The sequence below is a fragment of the Urocitellus parryii genome, chromosome 4, assembly GCF_045843805.1.
Source record: "Urocitellus parryii isolate mUroPar1 chromosome 4, mUroPar1.hap1, whole genome shotgun sequence".
Classification (NCBI taxonomy): domain Eukaryota; kingdom Metazoa; phylum Chordata; class Mammalia; order Rodentia; family Sciuridae; genus Urocitellus; species Urocitellus parryii.
In genome coordinates, this window is record NC_135534.1 from 192,351,138 (window position 1) to 192,376,270 (window position 25,133).

At 45.8% G+C, this 25,133-nt stretch overlaps 1 protein-coding gene across 2 annotated transcripts; it reads right to left on the minus strand.

Annotated features, from left to right (window-relative positions):
* Positions 1-4,600: 4,600 nt before the first annotated feature.
* On the minus strand, positions 4,601-21,350 carry Tnfsf15 (TNF superfamily member 15). Of its 2 annotated transcripts, none has more exons than XM_026393362.1 (4): positions 21,129-21,350; positions 9,990-10,032; positions 8,803-8,850; positions 4,601-5,055 (listed from the first exon to the last, which is right to left on the minus strand). In XM_026393362.1, the coding sequence occupies exons 1-4, from the start codon at positions 21,348-21,350 to the stop codon at positions 4,601-4,603; spliced, it is 768 nt and encodes a 255-aa protein (XP_026249147.1). The 2 variants fall into 2 exon arrangements, with proteins under 2 accessions (XP_026249147.1, XP_026249146.1); XM_026393361.1 differs by having other exon boundaries at positions 21,123-21,350.
* Between the last annotated feature and the right edge of the window lie 3,783 nt (positions 21,351-25,133).

Here is a 25,133-nt window from a genome sequence, read left to right on the forward strand (position 1 = left end):
TGCTTATTTGCTCAGCATCTTGTGCGCTTCCTCCCTCCTGCATTACACCATGAGGCGAGGACTTGCCTGTCACCTTCCCGCTGTGCTCTCCAGATCTAGGTAAGTGTGGCATATGACAGAGGCTCAAAAATAATTGACTCATGGGCGAAACTGAAAAACCTTTGGGCTCTGGCATCAGGAGATAGGAATTGGACTCTCAATGTTCTGACTACCTGCTGACTAGCATTGGGTCACTTATGTCATCTCTCTGAGCCTGGGTTTCTTCATCCTTGAAATGATGTAACCTTCTGCAGATCATGTCAGCCATGACATTTCTCTGCTGTCCAAGATCTCAGAGTCACGTTGTGTTGGATGCTTTCCAGACAAGTGGGACATGACTGCATCGTCTAGGCTGAGCCACTGGACTGTTGGCAAGGCCACATAGTCATGGATTTGGAAAAGGCTTCGAAAATCCTTTGGCTCAGTCCCTTCCCCAGTCTCAAGGAAGAAGCGGCTTCCACAAAATTCTTGTGATGAATCTTTTGCTTGAATATCTTCGGGGAATGAGAAATCACAACCTGGAGCAATTCTATTTGGGGACACAAAGTTCACTTGGTTGTGAAGTCCAGAGATGGTGACCTGGAACCCTAACTTTCAGCTCCAACCCTTTTCTCCAGGGATATATGGAAGAATTCTCCTCCCCTTTCTACATTGCCCCCTTGGTATTTGAAGATACTTCTTTTGTTCTTCTCTGGTCATAAATTGCTCACTGTTAGCCAAGAGTAGAACATAATTGGATGATCCCAGAATTACGACTCAGGAAGACAGAACCTGGCTCTAGATCTGCTGTTAACTCCTTGGGTCATCCTGGATGAGTAACTTCTATTCAGGCTGGTACAATAGTTTCTTAAAATGAAGTGATGGAAGAGGTGGGGACAAATGTGTCTCAGAGCTTGGGAGATTGTAGATATGGTTGTTAGAGTGGGGCGAGGCATGAACGTGGCTTCTCTGACCTAACCACTCACCACTGGTGCAAAAGGATTTCGGGGTTAATAGTTCACTGAATTCTCCAAAGGCCTAGCTGCCAATAAGATGCAATAATATTAACACCAAGAATAATGATGTACACTGAAAGAAAATTCTGCTAAAAATGACAAAAGTTTCCAGGATTCTGGGCCATGAAAGAACAGAAAAAATTTTGAGGCAGGAGAGATCAGCATGTGTTTTGCAAGTTACAGAATAGAAATAGACATGTCCTACAAGTTAATCCCCTATGTCACAATCATGGGAACAGGGCTGAGCAAGGACTTGAGAAAAAACCTTGCAAGAGAACATTGGCAATGGCCATGCCTTTTGTATGGTGAGCTAATTGACCTTTTATAATCCAGGGGGTGATAGAGCTTGGACTGAAATGGAACCAAGGACTCTGACATGCCCTGTCACTGAACCCAACTGACACATTTTAGGATATGAAAAAAAATACGATTTTCACTTTTCCTATTGTATCTTAATCAAAAAAAAAAAAAAAGTAGAAATTCTAGTAGCCCAACAATTCTGCCAAATAGATCTAAACCATGTTAAGGTCAAAATGCTAGTGACCCATGAATTTGTTGAGAAACACAGTCTTTTCAAGTCATCCCTGGGTCATCTTTAGAATTCGAATATTTTCAAGGGTGTTGGTGACCAAACATGAGACCAGTAAATGATGATCTTTCTCTACATGTAGCTTATCAAATAGTGAATCCAACCTTAGAAAACGTTATCTTTGTTTTTTTTCCTCTATTTATTTATAAAAAACTGCTCTTTGAGTAGCTATTAAAAATACAGAATAAACACAAATCATTTTGTTAATGCTCAGACTGCATCGAATGGTACCCCTTTTTTTTGTAATAAGAAAGCATCCATGCGCCCAAAGTTAGCTAATTAATAAGCTAATTTACAACCAAATTAAATTAAGAGATCTGCAGAAAGTGGAGCTACAGAGCAGTTAGAATCTGCATGTCTGAGACTAAAAATAATTTATTTCTGTATCCTCAGGGTAAGTAGGTACTCAGTAAATGTTTGTGGAATTGATTAGAGTTCAGGTTTTTAAGAGACATTTAACCCGTAAAGAACTTTCTCCCTAAATTATCTGTTTTGTAAAGCATCCCCTTCTCTCCCAAGCTCTGAATGCATGCCATTAGCCTCCTCTGGGGACCATCACAAGTTCTAGGAAGCATTTTTCCACCTTGCTTTTAAAAATAGCAACAATCACGTCTGCTATCGAGATAATGCCTTGGAAACAGAAGTTCTGACTTGAGCGTTATTAGGAATGTGTGGCTGAACACTACAAGATAAATTGTTAAGAATTTCACAAAACCAACAGTGAAAACTTGAGCCACATAATTCAATAAAGGAGCTGATGACAGGCGCAAAATAAATACTTGGCAGAGATTTTGCCAAAGATTCAAGTGTCTTAAGATATTAGGAAATTTCTGTCCTGGATAAACTTCCAAATCCACTAGATCACCCTTGAGCAAATTTGAAGGTCCTCTACACAAAGCCTATTAGTGGAGCAGGTGGGTGGTTCCCTGGGGCCTCTTTGGTGCAAATCCTTTTCTGGCAGCCCTGGTTGCTGGAAGCTCTTCTGCACTGGGTAGACACAGCATTCTGACCTCTAATTCAGAATGGGATGCTAGTTCTGATCCTGGAGCTATGCTAGGTCATGGTGAGGCATTCTTGATATACAATAAATATGGTTCTAGGGGGTGGTTGGGGGAACATTCTTGGTCACACTAATTTTAGAGTTAATGAGAAACCTTTCCTTTCTGCTTGAAGCAGGGGATGATTCCTGCTTTGGAGTTGCCCCGTCTTTGGGGGCTGCCCACCTTCTTTCAGTTCTTACTTCCTCTAAGAAGACTCTGAACCAGGTGGAGATCACAGCCTTCCCTGCCCCCAGTGTCCCTGAGTCTTGAGCTGACTGAAGAAGCTGAAGGTAAGGAAGAAACCTGGAGAAGTTAGCCCTGGCAGAGGTCAGAAGATTCATGGGACATTGTCATCTCTCAATGGAGAAACGGGACATTGGTTTGTATTTAATTATTACTCAACTGATGTTGATCCAGTACCACGACTCAACCCGTCACTGTGTTCAGGAGCCACATCTAATGTCTCTTTGCCTCTAGAGTTGCCTGGCAACCAGTGTAAGAGTGAGTCCAGGATCAAGTTCTGCTGAGACCTATCTGTGAGGTCTTCCATGATGAGGAGCATGTCTAGTAGAGGCTGTGGTACAGGAGGTTCCCAGCTGTGTCACCCTGAGATGCTCTCAGACTACACAGCCTGCAGGAAGTTAACCCTTTGCATTCCAAGGAGCTCAGAGGATCCTGAGAAACAAATTGGTGGGTTCCAGTCAACAGAGGCTAAGAGAGCAGAACTGCCATCTGACCTTTGATGTAGCAGGGCACGAGAATCATACCAACGAGGGCATATGTATCACTGAAGCATAGAAGGGACATTCTCAATGTCCTCTAGACTGGGCTGATTAATTAACCCTATATTTAAGTCCCTTATATTTTAAGGGAATAACACCAAGTTAAGTCTCTGTACATAAAGTTGCAAAATAAACTTCAAAGTGGACCCAGGTTAACCCATCCAGATTTGATGGCTGACATTTTTTTCCTTCCCAGAGAATAAATTCTGTTGTCTCCTGGCATCAATCAAGTTTTGTGTATGTCTAGTTCACTTGAATGACCTTCATGTTTCTTGAGTGATTTGATCAATGGCTTATCTTCACAAGATAGTTCTAGAAATAACATTTTCAGATGACATATGTAATTTGGGGGGCGGGGTTCGAAGTTCTTCTTTGGAGTATCTCAATTGATATTTGACGAGGAAGCATTTAGTGGTAATTATGTAAGTTTTGAGTAGAATGTGTCTTGTTCTTCACAGTGCCCAGAACACGATAGGTACACAAGAATACTGCTCTGAACCATGCACTTGCTGAGGTTTATGATATGCAGGTGGAACTCACACTTGCTTATTTTGGTAATTGTGTACACAATCAAGAGAAGGGTAGCTTTTGTCATAGACCAGACATGGCATGAAGACCAATTCCTTTTTGAACAAAATTCATGTGAAATACCATCTCTCTCTCTCTTTCTTTTTCTCTTTCTCTTTCTTCTTCAGAATAGGCATGAAAGTATGTAAAACACCATAAAGGATTTTTCCTCCTCAGGGTATACAGTTTTCTTGGACTTTCTTTTGGGTTTTGTCAAAAGCTCCTGAACTAAGGCAAAACTCTGATCAAACTGAACCATAAACGGAGTACAGGTGACAATCACCTAGCAGGGAGATGTGGAAATGTCCTTTAAATCCTGATCTGAGCAGACAGTTCGTTCGCTTGCTGATCAGTGTTCCAGATGCTCCTTCAAGCCACCGTGAGGACTTGTCTGCTCTATTCTGCTCCCCCCCCACCCCACGCCAATTAGTATTCTCATCAGTGTGAACTCTGGGGCCCTACATTTCATAGCTAAACCACTGCCCCTGTGGAATGCGCCCTACCTCTGACCCCAAGAAAACCCCTGGCTATAATTACATCTGAATGGACCAAATTGGGAGGTAGGAGGCAGGGACACCTGCTTTACCCCTATAGCAAGAAGGCCCCAAAGAAGGTCTTATCTTCTTTTGTGTAATCCACCAAAGAGATGTCACTGACATTCACCATCAGCTTGTCCCCTTCTCTCAAGGAGAACATGGCCCCGAGGTAGAGGGGCTGGAACCAGTTGTTGCTAATTTCACACACGGACTTGGTCCCTGTTAGGAGCTGGGCGGGCTCCGGGTAGCTGTCCGTTACCTTGGTGATGACCACGATGATGGAGTCTGGCTTGATCTGTTGTCTCCCCTGGCTGATGCTGCCACACTCAGACTTGGTCCCACGGAACGTGATCTGGGAGTAAACAAAGTAGTCTCCCGACTCTGGGATCACCAGGAATTTGTTGGTGTACTTCATCTTGTTCTTGGTGAAGGCCAAGCCCAGTTCATGTTCCCAGTGCAGAGCTGGGAACTGGTTTTTCAGGTGTGGTGAGGGAGTCTGTCTCACAACTGCAAAGATAAGAAAGAGGTTTGAATGAGTCAAGGTGGAACCCGTGGACTTGGCTAAAAAGTCTTCTGTCATTTTTCAAAGAGCACAAGGACTGAGATAAACCAAGGACTACCAACGGCCCTGGGGAGACTGAGATAAACCAAGGACTACCAATGGCCCTGGGGAGGAAGGGTATGTGAGTAGAGGTGGATGCTTGTTCAGGGTGTGGCATCTGGGATGGGGGACCTGGGGAAAATGACTTTGCTTTTCTCAGGCTGAGCTTTCTGATTGAACAATTTTGGAATTTTGCCAGAGGCTTGTAATATTGAAAAACAGTGAAGGTTAAGAAATCCTTTCACCCCTCTGTGTTCCAGAAAATGGCTTACAGCAAAGGGCTGTCTTCCCCAAACAACTTAGCCCAGCTTATGGATGCCACCCTTGTCTACCCACGACCAGGCCAGATACCACAGGAATGATGAGCACAACTGTTTTATCCTCACAGACCAACTGGAACAAAATGCTTATTGACCAAACTGGTTAAGCTTCTTTCCTTCTCCCAGGACGTGGGCTTTGGCCCAGCCTCAGCCTGAGCAGCAGATAGCCCTCCTGAGACTAGGCTAGCCTTGGGGTAGAACATTCTCTGATCCAATCGTGCCCCCCTTTCACCCCACTTCCCTGTACCTGCTTCTTTCTAGTTTTGTTCACTTTGCTTATAGAGATCAAACACAAACATTTTTTAGCTTCACTCTTGAGAAACCAGCATATCTCACTGTCACAGATTCTTCCTAGCGCCTTAGTCCCCTCCCAGGCCCAGTACAGACAGCCCTACCTATCTTCAGTTCCGCATCCACAGATTCATCCAACTGAGGATGAAGATGGAAAATACTGCAAACAAAACAGAACAAACCTGTGTCTGTACTGAACATATACAGACTTCTTTCTTTTCATGATTCCCTAATCAATTTACAGAGCATTCACATTGTATTAGCTATTATAAATCATCTAGAGTGATTTAAAGACAAAGTAGGACTTACATGAGTTATGTGTAAATACTATAGCATCTTACATAAGGGACTTCCATCTGAGGCTTCGGGCATCTACAGGAGCCCTGGAATCAATTCCACAGGAATACTGAGCCCAGGACTGTAGTTTCTTCTTTCCCTTCCCTCCCACCTCTAGAAATAATCCTTTTTGTATAATGTGTGTCCTTATGGAATCTGTCTTGGTTTTTAATTGACAGATCTTTAAAAAATAGAGATAATACTGTGGAAAGGATTAAAAGAAGTGATATGTGTAAAACCCACAGCTATTGGGATATTCTCTAAAGTTTATTCACTTTTATCAGGAGAGAGAGAGAGAGAGAGAGAGAGAGAGAGAGAGAGAGAGAGAGAGGTTCCCATCTCTGCATTCCAATTCCCATCCAAAGTCAGAGGAATCACAGGCGGTAATTAATAAAGAATTACCTTGCAGGACATGTTGGAAGCAGAGACCTAGAACATTTTGGAAATTCTTTTTCCACATTGACAGAGTCAAAATATAAGTCAATGTAATTGACTTGTGGAGTGGAAGGGACCTGGGCTTGGGGCCACTTGGGCCCCAACTGTGATTCTGCAATACGCTGGCTCATTAATCAACTCTTCAGGTTCACTCTCTTCTCTGAGCCTCAGTCTCCTGTCTGTGAACTGGGGATAAAGCTTTTCAAGAGTGTCATTCTGAAGATTAAGTGAACATAGCAGACGTGATTATTTTTTTTTAAATCACAATTGGCTGGATAAAATTGTACTCAATTTTTCTTCCCTCAAATAAATCTATCTTTCATTTTGATAGACAAAAAAAACACTCTATTTTCTTTGAGATCTGTTTATATATGTTCTTATGTCTGCATTAGTCATAAGTAGACATTATATAAAACATACTAGTGAATGCTTTTATGAAAATGTTAATAGCAGAAGGCAAGGAGTAGAATCAAACTTGATTCAAACCACTGATTTCAAATAAGATATTCTGCAGTAAAACTAATACTTTTGGGGAGAAATAAAATCATTTTTATTTCCTATAACTGCTTTTTTGAAACCCATAGCAATTGTCATTATGTACCCAATCTACAGTTTTGGGATAGGTTGTGTTTAAAGGAACCATTTAGCAACCAGCATACCCACTGGGCGTCCTGACATCTAGTTTCTGGTTTTGTATAGTGTCTTCCCCATTGTTGAATGGACTAGGGTCTCCTTTGCAACTATGACACATTCCAAATGTGTAGGGACTTCTCTTGTCCCCCCACTAGATGGCCTTTGTGAACTCCACATAAAGGAAGCCTCTGTTCCTGCTTTCAAGATGACAGGCTAATTTTTTAAAAGAATTCTTCTTAGATGATGCAAAAGCAAAATCCGTGAAGCCTCCAGTTAAGGCAAGTTCTATTGGATTGGCGTGCAATTGGCTATGTCGACATCAACAGGTAGGAGTTGTGAGAGGAAGTGTGTTGTCATGGAAAGTGCAGTTTTGAAAGGCAAGCTGAAGTTGGAATACTTCCATTTCCTGGACAACTGGCTTGGAACATGTGACTTTAGTTGCCCAAGCCATAGTTTTCCATCTGTGAATGGGGCCATCTACTGCCTGGTTATAGGACTAATATGTAGATTAAATGAGATAATGGAGGTCAAATGCCTGTTGCAGTCTGGCACATATTGGGAGCCCAGTGGGAGATGGCCTCTTCCCCAGTTTCTATGTCTCTTTATTCATAAAAAGAGGGATGGCATCTCCATATGCATACCCAGTCTCCCTCCCGTTCTTACACAAAAGGGGAAAATGATGGCAACTTGGCATCTCCCTGGTACTAATCCTTGCTCAGGACTTGCCACCAACAATCCCCTCTTAGTCAAATAGTAACACAAAAATCTTGGGCTGCAAGGATATTCCCTTGACTGTTGCAAATGTTCACCGGTCAGGAGAGTACACTTGCTTTCTAACTTTCTTGTTTCTCAGTGGGGTTTTTAACACACACACACTTCTGCATTCTCTCTCTCTCTCTCTCTTTGTCCTCTGGAGTTTCAGAGGTCTATGAACTTCAGGTATGTGGGACCTGGAATTTCCACATTAGACTTGGAAAACTGGCCATCTGCTGACATGATGAGATTCCTCTGAACAGGTTCACATTACAGGAAATTCTTTGGAAATAACTTCTTGAATGCAAATGTCTAATGACAACATCTTGAAGGGTGTATAGGTGAAATGGATAGATTGCTAAGTTTGGGGCCCTTTCATCTGTGACCAGATCCAGAATTACTTGAAGCTCCAGTCAAAGGAAGTCCATTTCTAAATGATTGACTATGTGAATCAAACATACAGAGAGAGAGAGAGAGAGAGAGAGAGAGAGAGAGAGGTGGAGAGGAGAGGAGAGGAGAGGGGAGGGGAGGGGGAAGGGAAGGATGATAGAATCAGAAAGTATGCAAGAGACATAGGCCTTGGATCCTTCATAGGGAGGGAGACATCTGGAAACCTTTGATTGAGAGAAGTCTGTTTCCAGGGACTGTGGTTTCCAGTTTAGAGCTACCAGAATGAGTTTGAGTAAATATACTGAAAGAAATCTTAGGACTATGGACGCTCCCAATGGCCTTTCTCTCTTCTCTGAATCTCAGCTTCCAGGTTGTTTCCTGAAAGCTTTTCTTATTCTACCCCAGGGGATCACAGCAACTTACATTGCTTCTGTTATTTGAACAAATAATGGTACTTGCTTTATTTCCTTTTTCCCATTAACCCAGGACTCTTACCTGTCAGGTGTGCCCTGGGCTTCTCTCTATCAGCTTGGAGATGTGCGTCTGTAACAAAAGGAGAGATGCTTGCATAAGTCAGAGGGAGACAGGGGGTGAGGACTGCACTTTGGAAGTTTGGGAGAGAACATTGGTCTCGGCCATCCTGGTCCAGTTTCACTCCTGTGGACTTGGGATTGGTATGTGGAGCCTGCTGTAAGCACTTCTGGGGACAGGGGAGATTTAGGAGAGTCTTGAGTGCAAATGGATCTTGGCCCCATGATTTGGGAAGTTGTCTGAGCTGAAACTCATTTTTCTCATCTCTAAGATGGGTCCTGTGATCTCTTCCATGGATGGAGAGTGTTTAACATGATTCTTGGCACATGGTCCTTGCTCGGTAAAGTAGAACATGCTGCTCCTTCTCCCCATGCTGCTTTCATGAGAGCTAACTGGCCTTTTGCTCTCTCCATGGTTCCTTTCATTCTACCCACGAGGAATCTCAATGGCCCAACAAACATGGGGCAGGGGAGGACACTTGCTTTCTAACTTTCTCGTTTCTCAGTGGGTTTTTAACACACACACTTCTGCATTCTCTCTCTCTGTCCTCTGGAGTTTCCGAGGACAGGTGGAATCTACTCTGTAGCTCTCTGAACTTGCGAGGTCCTTTTCCCTCTCTGGGCCTTCATTTTCCCCATTAGTTCTTGAGAAAACCTTAGAATTTCCCTTTGACTCTCAGAGATGATGATATTGAATAAAGGGTCTTCTAACTGCAGGGATAAAGCTGATGGTGTTGATAATGATAAAAAGCAAAAGGCCACCCTGTACTTCTGATGTGCCGGGTATTGTCCTCATCCCTTTATAGGAATGAACTAATTGAATTCACTCTAACTCTGTTGAGGAGCTACAAAACCAGGTTTAGAGGTGAATAAATGGTGACAGAGACAGGTGGAATTGTTTGACCAGGGGTCATCTGCGAATACATTCCAGGACTATGGTCTGCTTTGGGGCCACCAGCTCTGCAGGCCCTGCACTTGGCCGTGGGGCTGTTGCACCTTCTTAGTAATGAGGGGAGCCTCCCTGTTCCTCTAGGTCTGCACCCTCAGCTTAGCAACTGGGTGATTCAAGATCCATCTCCCAAATGCCAACCGATCACTATTAGAAATGTTCTTGTTCCCCCAAGAAAGGACCTCAAAGATGAACATACTTACAAAATGGCTGATGTGAGGTTCCAAACTCCTGGTCTTTTTGAGTCTGTGGAGAAAGAAGGATACGGTTTAGACTCCCTGTGGTCCTTGTGACCCCAGGACATGGTATGATCAGGATGCTGCTGCTGGGTCCTCTGTGACAAGGGACATGGTGGGAGACTATTTTGGTGGGTGAGAATCTTGCACCTTAGCGCTCCGCTTTCCTCTTGGGCCATCCCTAGTGGCCTTTCTCTCTTCTGCTTGCCCTTGAATCTCAGCTTCAAAAGTTCTTTCCAAAGAGCTTTTCTTATTTGATTCCAAGGGATCTCAGAAACTTATCATTGCTCCTATTATTTGAATAAATAATGGTATTTACTTTATCCCCCCCCCCCCATCACAACTTAAAAATGGGAACTTTTCTTAAAAGAAGGATACAGCAAAAGAAATAATGGCCATGATCCCCTTCACATCATCCTACCCTTTCTTCCTTGTTGGCTTACAATACAAAAAGACTTTCATCATCGCAGTCCTGGTCTGTGAGTCATTGCAGATACCACGTGGCAGGGGAAACGTAACTGCCCGGGGGGCAGACTGGCTGAATTTGAATCATGGTTCCATCATTTATTAACAATACAATTTTGAGAAAGACTTTCCTCTCTGAGCTTGTGTGTCCTCATTCGTGAAGTGGGGATGACAACATTCCTGACCCTAAGTGAATTGCAGGGTGGAGGGGAGGGTCAAACCAGAAAATGCAAGAGTCAGTGGGTGCAAAGGACACATGGGAAAAGAGCGAGCCACAGGTCACAAGTCTAGACTTAAAGCTCAGGAGCAAATGCATGCTCTTAGCTAGGGGTCATGTCCCTGTCTCACATTTTGCAATGTTTTAAAAAGTGCTCCAATATGAGTTTGACTCAGCCCAGCCCTCTGACTTGGTTCTTGTAACTACACAGTCCCCACTAATGGCTGCTCCTCCTGGCGCCATGAATACTTGATCTGTTTTATGTCTAATAGTCCATGTGTGTGCACGTGTGTGTTGTGAGTGCACTAGGGAATGGGGAATCGTCTGTGTGTGTGGCGGTGAGTGTGTGGCTGTCTCTGCATGGTCATGTGGCGGCAGCAGTGTCACATAGAGGTGAGGTCTGGGAGCAGGTCTGTCACAGCAGTGACTCTGTAGAGCTGGCACCTCCAGGCTCCCTTTTCCCTCAAGCTGCCCTACCTCACCTCCACTGGAGGCCCTCTCAAGGGCGAAGCCTGGTCTTTGACTGATGAGCTCACCTCATTGTCCCTCTGTCCCCTTTCCATCTGTGTCCCCGTTCTGTTGATGGTACCATGACTGCTCCCTGGGTTCCCAGGTCTGAAATTAGCTTCTTTCTTCTTCCACAAAGACAAGATGTGCCATTTCTGTTTTGTGGCTCTCGCATTCATACTCCACCCTAGGCCTTGCCATGCTGCTCTTCTGGAATCTTCCAGCAGCCTCCCGGCTGGTCTTCAGGCCTCCAGTCTCTCCCTTTCTCAGATCCGTTCCCTAGCCTGCCTTCTAAAGCTTGGCTGTGTCAACACATAACTGCTTACAGAATCTTCAGTGCTCCCCCTGGCTTCCAGAAGTGTCCCATCTTGTCCTGTCAGTGAGGTTCCCATTTGCCAGCTCAGCCTTTGCCACCGGCTATTTCCTCCTCCCCAAGCCCTCTGCACCCCAGCTCTAAGAGGCAGCCACAGCACCTGACTCAAAGGATTTAAAAGTGCCATAAGCGCAGCTGCATTATGGAAGGAGTGGTGACTCGGTGCTACCGAGTGGGAGAGTAGGAGTTAACTCAGGTCATGTGACTGCAGAATCCCAAGCCCTAAGCCACTGCACCCTGCAGCTGCTGGGCCAGCTCCTCATCAGCTGAGGTGGGAGATAAGTTTCAGCAGTTCCATGAGAGGTGACAGCAGGACAAGCCCGAAGTTCAGGAAACAGATCTGACCCAGAGGTGGGGAAATCAGGGGAAATCACCCTGAACTGGATCTTATAGATCCTGCAGACTTCAGCCAGGTGAGCAAAGAGGCTGTGGCCATTCTGGACCTCGTAACAGCTTGTGCAGGAGCAAGGAGGCCTGGTAGAAAACGAGGAAACCGGAAAACCGGGCCTTTCTTCTACAGGTGTGCAGTTTGTGTGGGGTCACCAGGACAGAGATCTTCCAAAAACCTAGACCCAAGTGCTGTGAGCACCCGTCCAACATCAGCAACTTTGCTGGGCTTGAGAAGCAGCCCAGGAGTGAGCTCTTCTCTGACTTGCTATGGACAGAGCTGAGAAAGGAATTATTCTCTTTGCAGGGCAGAGAGCTGCAGGTGGGGTCCCAACTAGGGAGCTCTTGATGGCACACCCTGTGTAAGGAGGGGTATCTGCCTTGGTTGGCCTTCGTTTTGCTTCATTTAATTTCCTGCTGAGAAATTTCTTAAATATCCTGTTTAGGTTTGGCTGAGTAGACACTCAGTTAAGTTTGGAGCCTTTTCTTTTTTGCCTGGGAATCCCACTATTATTAGCATTTGATCTGGGACACAAACACTATTTCCCAATTGCTCTGTTGGATTTCTACTCTTTCGACATGAGTTTTACTTCCATGTATGGAAGGATGGGTGAAATTTTAGAGGCCTACTATGCTGCCAAACAGCTGGAGGCTGTGCCAGTGCCTTTTGGCAGATGTCACAAGCCACAACATTCTGACAGTCCCCAAGAAGAACATCAGTTCAGACTCTCCTCAAAAATAGACTCCAGTTTCCATTGCTGCTTCTCTTACAGTGACTCTGTCTAGCACCAGAGGAATATTACTATGATAGGAAAAAGCAATGAACAGTAGCTTATGTGAGGGAAGGTTTGGGCACTTGGGCTGTCCTGGTGCTTGCTCTTGACATGGTTGTTGGAAAAATCAAGGCAATAAAATGTATTGCTGTCTTCCAACCCTGGCCCGTCTCCATCGCTTCTGGGTCACTCTGGGGCACCAAGAAGACAGTGGCCCCTGAGGAGGATTGTTCACTGCAGCATTGGCCTCCAAATTAGAAGAGGCAGGGGGCCCATGTTGAAGAATAGGATTTACTCCCCTATACAGGTCTGCTCAAGCAGCTTGCTGAGAGCCAGGGTCCAATTTTATTCTTTTTTTTGGTACCAGGGATTGAACTCAGGGTCACTTGGCCACTGAGCCCCATCCCCAGCCCTGTTTTGTATTTTATTTAGAGATAGGGTCTCACTGAGTTGCTTAGCGCCTCACCATTGCTGAGGTTGGCTTTGAATTCATGCTCCTCCTGCCTCAGCCTCCTGAGCTGCTGGGATTCCAGGCGTGAGCCACCGTGCCTGGCCCAATTTTATTCTTTATTTGTGTGCTATCACTTTTCTTTCTCTAGTGGGATTTAAGGAGGGATCCAGTCTGCCTGCTCATCTCACTACTGTGTTCCCAATAACCAGCACCCCCCCGTGGGATCATACAACTGGCAAAATGCACAGATTCTCAGGCATCAGGAAGAGAGAGGCAGAGAAGAGAGCAGGAGAGGGAGTAAAGTTCAGATTTAATGACTGCAGTCAGATTTTGCAATCCAGACATCTAGAAGAGAGATTTGTTTATGATTAGAAAACTTCAGTTGCATACGAGTGGGTGGCTATTATCTCAGTGCTGGGGTCTTTAAAAGTCTGCAGGCTTGCGGCTGGGGTTGTGGCTCAGTGGTAGAGCACTCACCTAACACGTGCAAGGCTCTGGGTTCGATCCTCAGCACCACATAAAAATAAGTAAAACCAAGGGTATTGTATAACTACAACTAGAAAATAAAAATAAAAACAACCAAGAAAATAGTCCGCAGGGTCTGTGTGGAGCACTGTTGAGGCTTTATAAATCTCTATTGAGGGTTGCAAGACTTGGCCACGAGCCAGAGTCAGCAAAGGCAAATGTGTACACCTGTGGACATACGCCTTCATGGGACGGGGCATGCCTGTGACCACCATGCCTGCGACCACCAGCCCTGGAAAAATGCTGGTAATTCCTGCACCCCGCCCCCACTTTCCTGACCTATAGGAAACTTTCACTCTCACTTAATTTTCTTTCTTTTTTTCTTTTTGTATGTTGGTTGGTCATCCCTGATGCAAAGTGACCACAACCTATTGCTATAGGCATTTCTGGAATTACTCTAATTCTTCAAAGGGGGCATAAGCAAGGGTGGCATGAAGGGGGAGACTTATTTAGCTGAGTGTCCCCCTGGGTGGCAGGTCCTGCCCTGGGCACTCATGTGTGATCCTCATCTAAGATTCTTTTTCAAAGAAGCGGTTGGCACTACCATTTTATGAATCTACGCAAGACTTATAATGGGGGTTTACAGAGGATAAGCAACTGTTCAAGGTCAAAGACGAACAGAGAGCCTGGGATCTGAGCACGTGCAAACCCTGGCACGTATCGGGAGCTCCATAAACTTTAACTGAGGACAAGAGATGGAGGAGCCTGAAATGAAATGGTCTTTGAGATTTTCTGGCACTTCCCCAGGAAGCTCCCTGGAGTGTATTTTAACTAACGACCCACTTAGCCTTTCCTCCCATATTCTGTAGTCATTCCCTGCATCTATTCATAAACAGGAAGAGAGATTGATTTCTCGCTGTCTGGCTGCTGCAATTGCAAAGGCATAAATGTTTTATGACCCACACCATCCTCCGGCATGTCCAGGAGAAACACACAGACATTTGCCTTTTCCCCATATGTACTTTCACAAGGATGAATTCCACCTGGAAATGTTGTAGTCTGAGGTCATTCATTTCATCCTCCTCCCAGGGGCTCTGGACCCGGCTTTGCATACTCTATTAGCACAGCACAGAGCAAAGATTTCTAGCCAAGCAAATCTGGAAATCCCAACTCTGGTATTTCCTGATACCCTGATTTTGGCATGTCAGCTAATCTCAGTGAACCCTAGTTTCCTCACCATAAAAATGCCAATGATTCTTTTCTCTTGGGACCATTGTAATGCTCAGAAAGACCACTCACATAGAGTGGGTATCCCATTCACTTTCCTCCCTCCTTGGGCTCAGGAGGTGCTTGTGATATGTATTGTTGGTTCTATAACTTGAGTTGTAACCAGAGGCCCTTGTGATGTCCTTTTATGACAAACAGCAGATTTTAGGATCCTGTAGGCACTCGGAGGCTTTCTCTTTCCCCTTGGGTAGACATTCAATAGGATTCCTCTGTCCATAGTTTGCTGCTGGATTTCTGCCCTTTCAGAATGGAAAGGTGTTGGGGGGACAGAATTTATACCCATTCATTTTGAGTCTTGTGTGTCGCTGTCCGTGGCTGGGCTTCTTTAAGGTCAGGCTAGGAGTGACTTCTTGCTGCTATGGCTGGCAGGTGAGTGTGTGCCCTTCCAGGTATGCTGAGCTGGCTGGGCACCCAGTCACGTGAGTCCACTTCATGGGGTAAACAGTGGGTCCTGAAATGACCAGCTACAAGCTGCCATGGACTCTGGGGACTCCCACCCACAACTCGCTCACCCTTCTCCCCATGCATGGCGGCAGTGCACCTGTGCTACCTCTGCTTTGTCTGCCCTCTGCCCACAGCCTGACCCTTGCAGAGGGACTTCTCTTCCAGGTGTGCTGAGGCTTCCTGAGGGGACAGCAGGAGCAGCTCTGCAGAGGGATCAATAGTTTGCAATTACAGAGAACTTTCTTCTTAAGAACCCCTTTGCTTCCTCTAGACAACACTGAGAAGGATTATCATTGTGGTCTTCCTTCCCAAAGGGGAACATGAGACCAAAAGGCTCAGCCAAGGAGGATTCAGTAGGGAAATAGCATCTGTTGGGCATTTACCCTTTTAACAGCTTTCTGGACGTTTTGTCAAATTCTTACCACAGTACTGTGAAGAGTGTGCATTATCTTTTTCATGTCATGGGCAGTGAGTCTGAGGCTCACAGAGGTCTGATATCTTGCTCATCTCCCTCATTCTTGTCTCCATTCAGAAATCACATAATAAGTGCAGTCTGCATGCCAGATATCCTAGGTACTCTTAGGGAAGGAAAGGGAACTAGCATTTATTGAGTGCTTACTATGTGCCAGATTTCTCAGGATTAAATCTGGTCACCTCAGGAGGTGAGCACCCTGTGAGCATAGTGTTCAGGAGGAAAATATACAGTGGGTTTAAATTTCAGTGTCCCATTCTTTAAGACTTTGGTCACATTGCTTAACTTCTCTAAGCCTCAGTTTCATCATATCTGAAATGGGGATAAAAGTAGCACTTATTGTGCGATTTCAAAGATTACTGAGATGATGGGTGTAGTAATAATAACATGTTGGTGTGTTTATATGCCAGGTAACACACCAAGCATTTATAAGCATGATCTTATTTACTCTTCTTAAAACCCTAAATATGAAAAAAAAACTGAGCATGGTGTCTGATGCATAGGAAATACTCAGAGGTCACAGCTATAGTGTGGTGAGCCACGGCTTTCTCCAGTTGGTGTGACTCTAAAGCCTGAGCTGGCATCACAATGGAGCCTTGTTGGTCTGGATGGAGATCGGAGGGTCTCAAGAGGGTCTCAAGAGGATGGCAAGGGGAAGGGGTATAAGGACCCTTGTAGGATTTCCAGGAAAGGATGGAAATGAGATTGGAGGGAATCAGGGAGAATGTAGGGAAGGTGCGCAGATGATCCTAGACAGGATTCTAGATGATTCTTGATAGGAGGGAGAGATGGGCAGGGGCACAGCCCTGGGCAGGCAGGCTTCCTACAGCATCTCTGAGGACTCACTGCACAGGACTGACTGCCCATTCTTTGCTGGAGCTTGGGGCTAAGCAGTCTTGATGTGGTCAGGTTTTCTTGGAGTATAGACTGTGTGCCCAGGGAAGATGGAGGCCTGGCCTCAGGGCACCTGTCGGCCAGAATGGGGCCTGTGGACACATCCTCAGGGCGGTGGAAGCTATCAAAAGCCTTAAAGAATCCCTGGACTAAGGTTGAAGTACAGTGGGCTCATGTGGTACTGGGCCAAGACTGGGCTGGGGCAGGAGGTATGAAGACAGCTCATGAATATCAGAGACCAAGAAAAAAGCCTTACAGCATCCAAACCTGCTCTCCGGCTTGTGAGGTCAAATTCCAAGGTAGGTGGGGAAGTCAGTGATGTCATCCCTCAGCTGGGGAAGTTCCCCAGTCATAAAGGTCAATCCTACTAATCCAGGACACCATCAGTGCTTTATTCCTAATTGTCTATTTTATACATATTACTATTTTATACATAAAGAAGCAGCCCAGGGAGGTTAGGAAACATGAAGAACTAGACCATAATTCAGACTGGGTTTTAACATTTGATTGACAGTCTTCCCAAGATGCAAATTTGCCTAAGCTTAAAGATCCTAAAACATTTTTACCACCCCAATCTTTCTTTGTGTAGGCAACGCATACAATTACTACAAAGCAATATCAGTTTATCCATATCCCTCTCCTGCTGTGGCCCAGACACCCAGTTCCCTACATGCTAACAGGTACTGATCTCTGAGCTCTTTGTGAAATTTTTTATGCCTTTGTGAACACATTTGCAAGTGTGAATTCTTTCATCAAAAGGAAGTATCCCCTGCTATGTGTGCTGAGATGCTGTGATGCACTTCACTCTTCACTTGCAGGGGATGGCTCGGCTGCCTGTCTATTTACATAGAGGTGATTTCTTCCTGGCTTTTCGGATCTCTTAGCAGATTGCCGGTGGTGTGCATCACATCCTAGTTTGATGCTTATTCAATAAGACAGGCATTTTCTTTCTCGGCTACCTTTGGAGAGGGGATTTCTGAGTTGGGAGGTTTTGCTTTTAATTCAGTTTCCACACCAGGAGCATGCCAGGCTACCCCTCTGATCCTGCTCCTGGGCCAGGAGTGCTAGGTGGGTGATTCTGGGGGTGCCTTGGATTTGGTATGTGCAGCCCATGCTGGGGGCTGGCATGGGGTGTTGAGAGAAGTTGTGGCTGCTTTCCTTTCTCCCTGGAGTTGCTGACGTCATCTTCCCTGTAGCTGGCAGTCTGCCTCTGGTCCAGCATGAACCCTGCTGCCCGACGCAAGGAACAGTAGGGGCAGATGGGCTGGTTTTAAATCTTGGTTCTGCCACTGACTAGAGGCAGAGGCCTCTGGCAAATCCCTTCATCCCTCTGGGTCTCGGTTTCCCTATCTGCAAAACAAAAGGCTTTGGGCTGGATGACCTTCAAAGGCCTACTCCCAGTGGCCTGTAATTGTCTGACTGGCTCTATGTGCAATGGGGTCCTGGACCTGGACTTCAGGCACAGTCTTCTAGCTGCAGGTGACCCTCTTCCTTTCTCCAGGAAGCCTTCCCTGCCCCACTGTAGGTCTGTGGCTGGGCTGGGAGGGTATCTGGAACCCATGGGATCTCTACTCTGAAATAGCTCCTTTCCTTGTTTGTGCACGAGACTTGAAGCTCCTGAGGCCCCAGATCATTTTCTGGTGGCTGTCCGGTGTCTGACACAGAGCAATGATCACATCACAATAGCCATGTGCACCCAGCTCTGCCCCATTCCAACGGGAGATGCTCTTTGCCTGCCTCATTGAAACTGTCAGGGTGTTGAAGTAACACCCCTTTTTGGAAATAAAGGAAACAGGCTGAAAGAAATGAAGCCACATGGCTGTTTTCACATGGCTAGAAGCAGTGGGGCTGGGTTTCAAGTCCAGGTGTCTAAGACCCATCCTTTGAGCAGGTTTTCCTGTCTTCATTCCCATCTTCATCCACCTCCCGCTTGGTTGTCCCTGCTCACCTGCCCTCTGCCCTTCTTATTCTTGCTCTGTGCGTGCTGAGGCTGGCCTCTGGGCATGGCTGCTCCCTGGCTTCTTGGAGCTCTGGCTTCCCCGTGGGATCCGATGCTTGGAGAGGAGAGCTGCCAGCATTCCCTACTCCGTCCATCCCCTCTGTGCTGCTTTGACTGGGATCTCCCTACTCTGCAGGCCCCCAGAAAGACCCTCTCCTGGCTTTACTTCTCCCCGAGTTCCTCTAAAACCGAACAGAACCCCATGGTAAGGGGTGGTAGGTTGGTGGCTTCCTGCTGCCGCCAACCCCTCCTCTGTTTTGGTTTTCTTCCGTCTGTGCCTCCCCAGCAAACAGGCTCTTCTTTAACCCCCCTCCAAACTCTGCTTTAAATGCTCTTCTCCAGTGGCCAGCTGTGGCTTTTCAGGATCCTGATTGCTACATGTGCCCCAGCCTCACCCCTATTTCCCTCTCTCTTTCCTCTGACGCACTAAATTCCAAAGCCTGGCCAAGTGACAGCCCCAAACATCCCCACGTGTTCATTCTCCAGAAAGGCCGGTTTCCCTATAACAAAGGGGACAGTCTCAGCCTGGTTCATTTCTCCAGCCCTGGGTAGGGCAAGTGTGGGACAAACCCCGGGGCTTGGCACCTTCCTTAAAGGGGCTTCCTATCTAGTGAGAGTTCCTGTCCCCAGCTCACTTCCCTAGACAGTGGCATCCACTTTGTGGTCTTCTAGATGGACAAAGCCCTCTAGTTTTTGCTGGTGGGGGAGCACAGACATGGGCATGGGGGGTAGGGGTGGGGTGCCACCGTGCTGTGAGGTTCACTTTGGAATCAAGGAGCGTGCAGGTGGCTGGAGGTCACTGGGTGTCTCCTCCTAGAAAACCTGCTGGCTGGAGAGAGCCCTGGTGCACACAATGGATGCTGTGGTTTGGCTTCTCGTAGGGACCAGCCTGGTGGTCCAGGGGTCACCGCCTGACTGCCTGTGCCCTGCTGCTCTCCAATCTCAGAAGCATTTCCGGTTTGCCTTCATGCTTCCACATTTTACAAGCAATGGCAGGTGGCCAAGAATGCTGCTGTCTGAATCACAGCCTGTTTGTTGACCCTGATGGAGCAGCGAGCATTACACATTAGCCACAGCTTGCCCTCTGCTTGGCAGCTGGCCGGGATTGCTGAGAGACCAGGTTGCCGATTAAACCAATTATTTTCTCCTTGAGAATTTAATACTTTGGACTGTAGTTAAATCAGCTATCATGGATTGTGCAGGTGATTATTTTATTTTTTCTATTGGTTGTTCAAAACATTACAAAGCTCTTGACATATCATATTTCATACATTAGATTCAAGTGGGTTATGAACTCCCATTTTTACCCCAAATACAGATTGCAGATTATTTTAAAATTGATATTTCTTTGATAACATTCCTTAGGCTTTCAGGTAGTTTTCTGATGTTTCTAGTCCAGATTGCTCATGTTCTCCTAGACACCTGTACCCTCACCCCATCACCGGATTTTTACTAAGTTTCTCTAAAGCCCTCAACAAGATCTTACAGGGAGAAGATCAAGCAGGAGTTTTTTTTTGTTTGTTTGTTTTGTTTGTTTGGTTTTTTTTGCTGACCATTAAAAAAAATCAATCTTTCTAAACTCAAGAAAGGGAGTTGGTTAAATAAATCATAGCACACACATATCTAAAGATAATACGGTCATCCACATTATCAGGCAGCTGTGAACTTATCATCATATAAATAAAATCATGATATACTAGAAAACTCAGAATAATCCCATTCTATTCAAAAATAATATGAATTATATTGCTCAAACTATTAACAGTTGTCATCTCTAAGAGTCTATGCACAACGATCATTTCCCTTATTTCCTTATCTGTGATTTCTAATTTTTTTTTGCAAGGACTGTATTTAAGAGTTTTTTAAAAATTTAATTATTATTATTATTTTTTGGCACCCAGGATTGAACCCAGGGGTGCTTAACCACTGACCCACATCCCCAGCCCTTTAATGTATTATTTAGAGAACAGGTCTCACTGAGTTGCTGAGTCTGGCTTTGAACTCGCCCTCCTCCTGCCTCAGCCTCAGGAGCCACTAGGATTGCAGGCATGTGTCACTGTGCCTTTTTTTTTTTTTTTTTTTTTTGTAAAGCAAAGGAATGCTTTCAAGATATAAGTCTGCTATAATTATTGTCACCTAAACACACGGAGCTTGAAGTTATACCCATATAAATATAAGAAGTGTCCATTTGATCCCTGGAAATAGCGAGGAGAGAAACCAGGATGAACTTTCCTCCCTGCAGTTCTGTATTTCCTTTGCATGTGGAAGAAAAAAAAAAAATTCGATGCACTCAGGAGCTCTGGGTGCAATGGGGCTGCTGCTGGCAGAGGGTCCCCTGACTCCCAGGCCAGAGTGGGGCTTCTTACCGGGACAGGTGTGCAGTCTTCTCCTGGGGTTTGGAGCTGGCTGACCAGCAGGTAGGCGGTAAGTCCTGCTAGGATGGGGAAGGCGAGCAGGCAGCAGGTAAAGGCACAACACACGCCATCTCTCCTGGCTACCAGCCTGGCTCTGGCCATGGGCCCGCCGCTGCCGTCCTGGGGGAGCATTTCCACGCTGGCTGTTTCCCCGAAGCCCATTTCCAGGTCTTCTGCCATGCTTCTCTGTCCCGTCTCTAACTCCTCCTGGGCCCGAACCCCCCATTAAATAGAGCAGCTCTCACCGAGGGGAATTAACCCACGGGACTTCTCCTCCCCTTTTTCTCTCCCCCTCCCCCTGAATAGCAGTCCGCCCGCCCTGCCCTGCTAGGGAATGCACCGCCCACACCAGAAACCCAAGTTCAGTTTAAGAAAAAAAAAAAAAAAAAAGAAGAAGAAGAAGAAATCTTTCCCAAGTATATTTATATGCAGAATGCTCATGTGCTCCTTCCTTAGTTTACAGAGGAAGTTAGGAAAGTCCTGGAGGGGGAGAAAAACAATTCAAGTCCCTGGGTGTGGCTAATTAACATATACCTGCTCCCAGGCTGGAGGCCTGCAGCCTGTTGGCCTGGGGAGTGGTGGCTTCTGGAAGTGAAAGTGAGGGAAGGGGAGGTGAGTGGCCTGCAGGCAGGGAATGGGGATCCCATTTGCCTGGGCCTTCCCTTGACAAGGGTGGCCAAGCCCTCCGTCCCTGTGAGCCTGGTAGCTGTCACTCCCATGGAACAGATGGGAATGCTGAGGCTCTGAAGGGCAGGCGAGGGCCTTCCTGGGATAAAGATGACCCAGTCCTTATGGGGCATGGTTTGGGGTTCTGGCTTCTACCACTCAAGAATTCATGAAAGCAAAGGATTTTCTAGTGTGTGTGGCCCTCAATTTAAGCTGAGAGTGTGAGTCAGAGTTAGAGGTGGCTGTTGGTGGGGGAGTCACTGACTCCCTGCACCCCTGATCTCATCCAAGGCTGATGGGCCACAGAGACACGCCTGGCCCATGCTGGACATAATCCGGGGCTGCAGCGTAGTAAAGAGTAACATTGATTAAGTGGGTACTCTGTGTCTGTCGCTGCTCTGAGTTAAGGTATCAGTGAGGTTTTTCGATCCTGAGAAGGCCATTCGAGGTAGGAGTATTCCCTCTTTGAAGCTGGAGCCAGGGCTGGGCTCTGATGGTCACTGCTCTGCACATGCTCCTGCCTGGTGCGGCCCACTCCAGCAGGAGTGTGGCAGGCTTCCGGGACAAAGGAGTGGTGCTGGAACTGGGCCTTGGAGCTCAAAGGGCCATAGGAGAGGAGCGTAGTGGACCTTGCAAAGAGGTGGGTTGAAGAAACCAGAAGGCTTGAGGAATGGCCAGGGGCATGTTGTAGAGGGACAGTTGACGACACCCTCCACTCAGTTGCTGATCATATCAAGCCCAAAGCCTCCAGGTCCCCTGGAAAGGCCCTTTATAGGCCTGGCCACTGCTCACACCACAGCCCTCTCCAGGTCCAGCCTGTCTCTTCCTACTTTTCCAAGACGCAGTCCTCAGATCCATGGGGACCAGCTGGACTTTGCACATGGTGTTCCTTCTGTTGTGGAAGCTTCTGGTCTCTCTCTTCACATCTCTGAGCTGCCCTTTCTTAACTGTGTGGAAAACCATCCTACAGCCCCTTCCTTCAGGGGAGTGAGATGCTTATCCTCTGCAGCTTCACTTTCTTCCCGTCTTTGAACTCTTCAGACTGGCCTGGGTGTGACTATTTTAATGTCACCCCCATTAGACTATCAGATATGGAAGGATAGGTCACATTCCTTCCCATGGCTGTTGCTCCTGACATGGTAAATGTCACAGATAGACTCACAACTACTTAATTGAAATAAGCCTCCAACATATTTTCAAAGAATTCAGGCAAAGGGTGCCTTTCATGTTTCTTGTTTACCCACGCTTGGTCCAACAAATGCATTAAGAAACAGGGCTTTGCAGCTCCTTACATCTTTGCTATTGTATGTAACATTTCTCTTCTGCTTCTCCTTCTCTCCTCCTCCTCCTTCTTCTCTTTCTTCTTTGTTTCTCTCTCTTTCTTTCTTTCTTCCTCCTTCCTTCCTCCCTCCCTCTTTTTCTTTCTTTCTTTCTTTCTTTCTTTCTTTCTTTCTTTCTTTCTTTCTTTCTTTCTTTTCTTTCTTTCTTTCTTTCTTTCTTTCTTTTCCTTCTTCCCTCCCTCCCTTTCTTTCTTTCTCTCTCTCTTCCTTTCTCCCTTTCTCTCTCTCTTTCTTCCTCCCTCCCTCCCTCCCTTCCTTCCTTCCTTCCTTCCTTCCTTCCTTCCTTCCTTCCTTCCTTCCTTTCTTTCTTTCTTTCTTTCTTTCTTTCTTTTTCTTTCTTTCTTTCTTTCTTTCTTTCTTTCTTTCTTTCCTTCTTTCCTTCTTTCTTTCTTCATGCTGAGGATTACTTCCAGGTCCTCACACCAGCCAGGCAAGTGCTCTACCACATCCACAGTCTTGACATTCCTCTTGATGATTGAGTTCCATTCTGTGGCCTACATGTTCCACAGTTTGGTTAACCCTTTGTGCATTGAAGACATGTGGGATACTTTCAGCTTTGGGTCATTATGAATAAAGCTGTTATGAATATTCATGAACAGCTTTTTGTGCAAATTTGTTTCCATTTCCCTGGTATAAATGCCCAAGAAGGACATTGCTGATTCATGTGGTAAGCACATGTTTAAGTGAGCAGGCAGGTGCCACACTCTGTTCCAGAGGGTTGTACCATTTTACTCTCACCAGCAACATGTGAAAGAGCTAACATTCCTTCTCTAACACTATTAGTCTCTGTTTCAGCCATTCTGCTTGTGTGTACTAATATCTCACTGTGGTTTCAATTCACGTTTCTCTGATAGCTAATAACCTTGAGTATCTCTTCACGTGCTACTTTCCATCTGTGTACCCTTTGGTGAGAGAGACACCTATTTTGGTTGCCACAAGGACTTCTTCTTTCATTCTTGATTCTCAGTAGATTCAAAGGCAAAAGGTGAATAGCTTACAGCTGAATGATGAGGCAATGCACTTGTGCGCCTGCTAGGTACAAGATAGTGTTCCAAGTAGTGGGGATAAAGCAGTGGAAAGAATCGACAAAATTCCCCGTGTCTATAAAGCTCACACAATGGTCCCCCTTTGGCCCACAGGGAATGTATTGGAAGATATCCCACGAGTAACTGAATCCACAGATGATGCTGAACCCTATGAAGATACTCCTCACTTATGAAGAGGCTTGTGATGGGGTGACATCCTGATGAACCCATTGTAAGTTGAAACCTACCTAAGCTTAATGACTTGCCAACATCACAACTTAGCAACACCATACCCTGCACGGTGTCTGTTGCTCACCCCACGAGCGAGTGGCTGAGTGGCACCGTGGCTCACTGCTGTTGCCCAGCATCTTTAGAGAGGATTGCATTACCTTTGTGCCCAGGAAAAGGCTACAATTCAAAGTACAATTTTTACATAATGTGTATTGGTTTTATACCATCATCAAAAAATTGTAAGTTAAGCCATTGTAAATTAGGATTCATCTGTAAATACATTGTTTTCCTACTCATATGTGCCTATGACAAAGCTTCACTTATAAATTTGGTACTGTAAGAGATTAACAATAACAAAATAGAGCAATTATAATAATATTTTGTAATGACATTGCCAGCATCACTACTCTTGTGCTTTAAGGACATTATAAAGTAAAATAACTGGTACTTGAATGTAAATACTGTGATGCCATGACAATTTATCTGATAACCAACTAAGTGTCTAACAGGTGGGTAGTACATATATCACGGATGCATTGACATTAGAAATATGGTAACAGATGAGAACTGCAAACAACACAAGCCTTTTCAGTGTCCAACCTTGGGGTGCTCCTCCTCTCATGGCCCTCTAGTGAGGGGGTCACCTCTTTCAGTGGTGTGGTGTGCTCAATAAGCTCATGGGCCTGGTTTTTCCCATAGGA

Excerpts from the sequence above, each read along its gene's own strand:
- Tnfsf15 (XM_026393361.1), bottom strand. The coding sequence starts at position 21,350 with ATGGCAGAAGACCTGGAAATGGGCTTCGGGGAAACAGCCAGCGTGGAA. Across the intron at positions 10,033-21,122 it reads AAGACTGCACACCTGTCCCG|ACTCAAAAAGACCAGGAGTT; the intron begins GTAAGAAGCCCC and ends CTTTCTCCACAG. Across the intron at positions 8,851-9,989 it reads AACCTCACATCAGCCATTTT|ACGCACATCTCCAAGCTGAT; the intron begins GTAAGTATGTTC and ends CTTTTGTTACAG.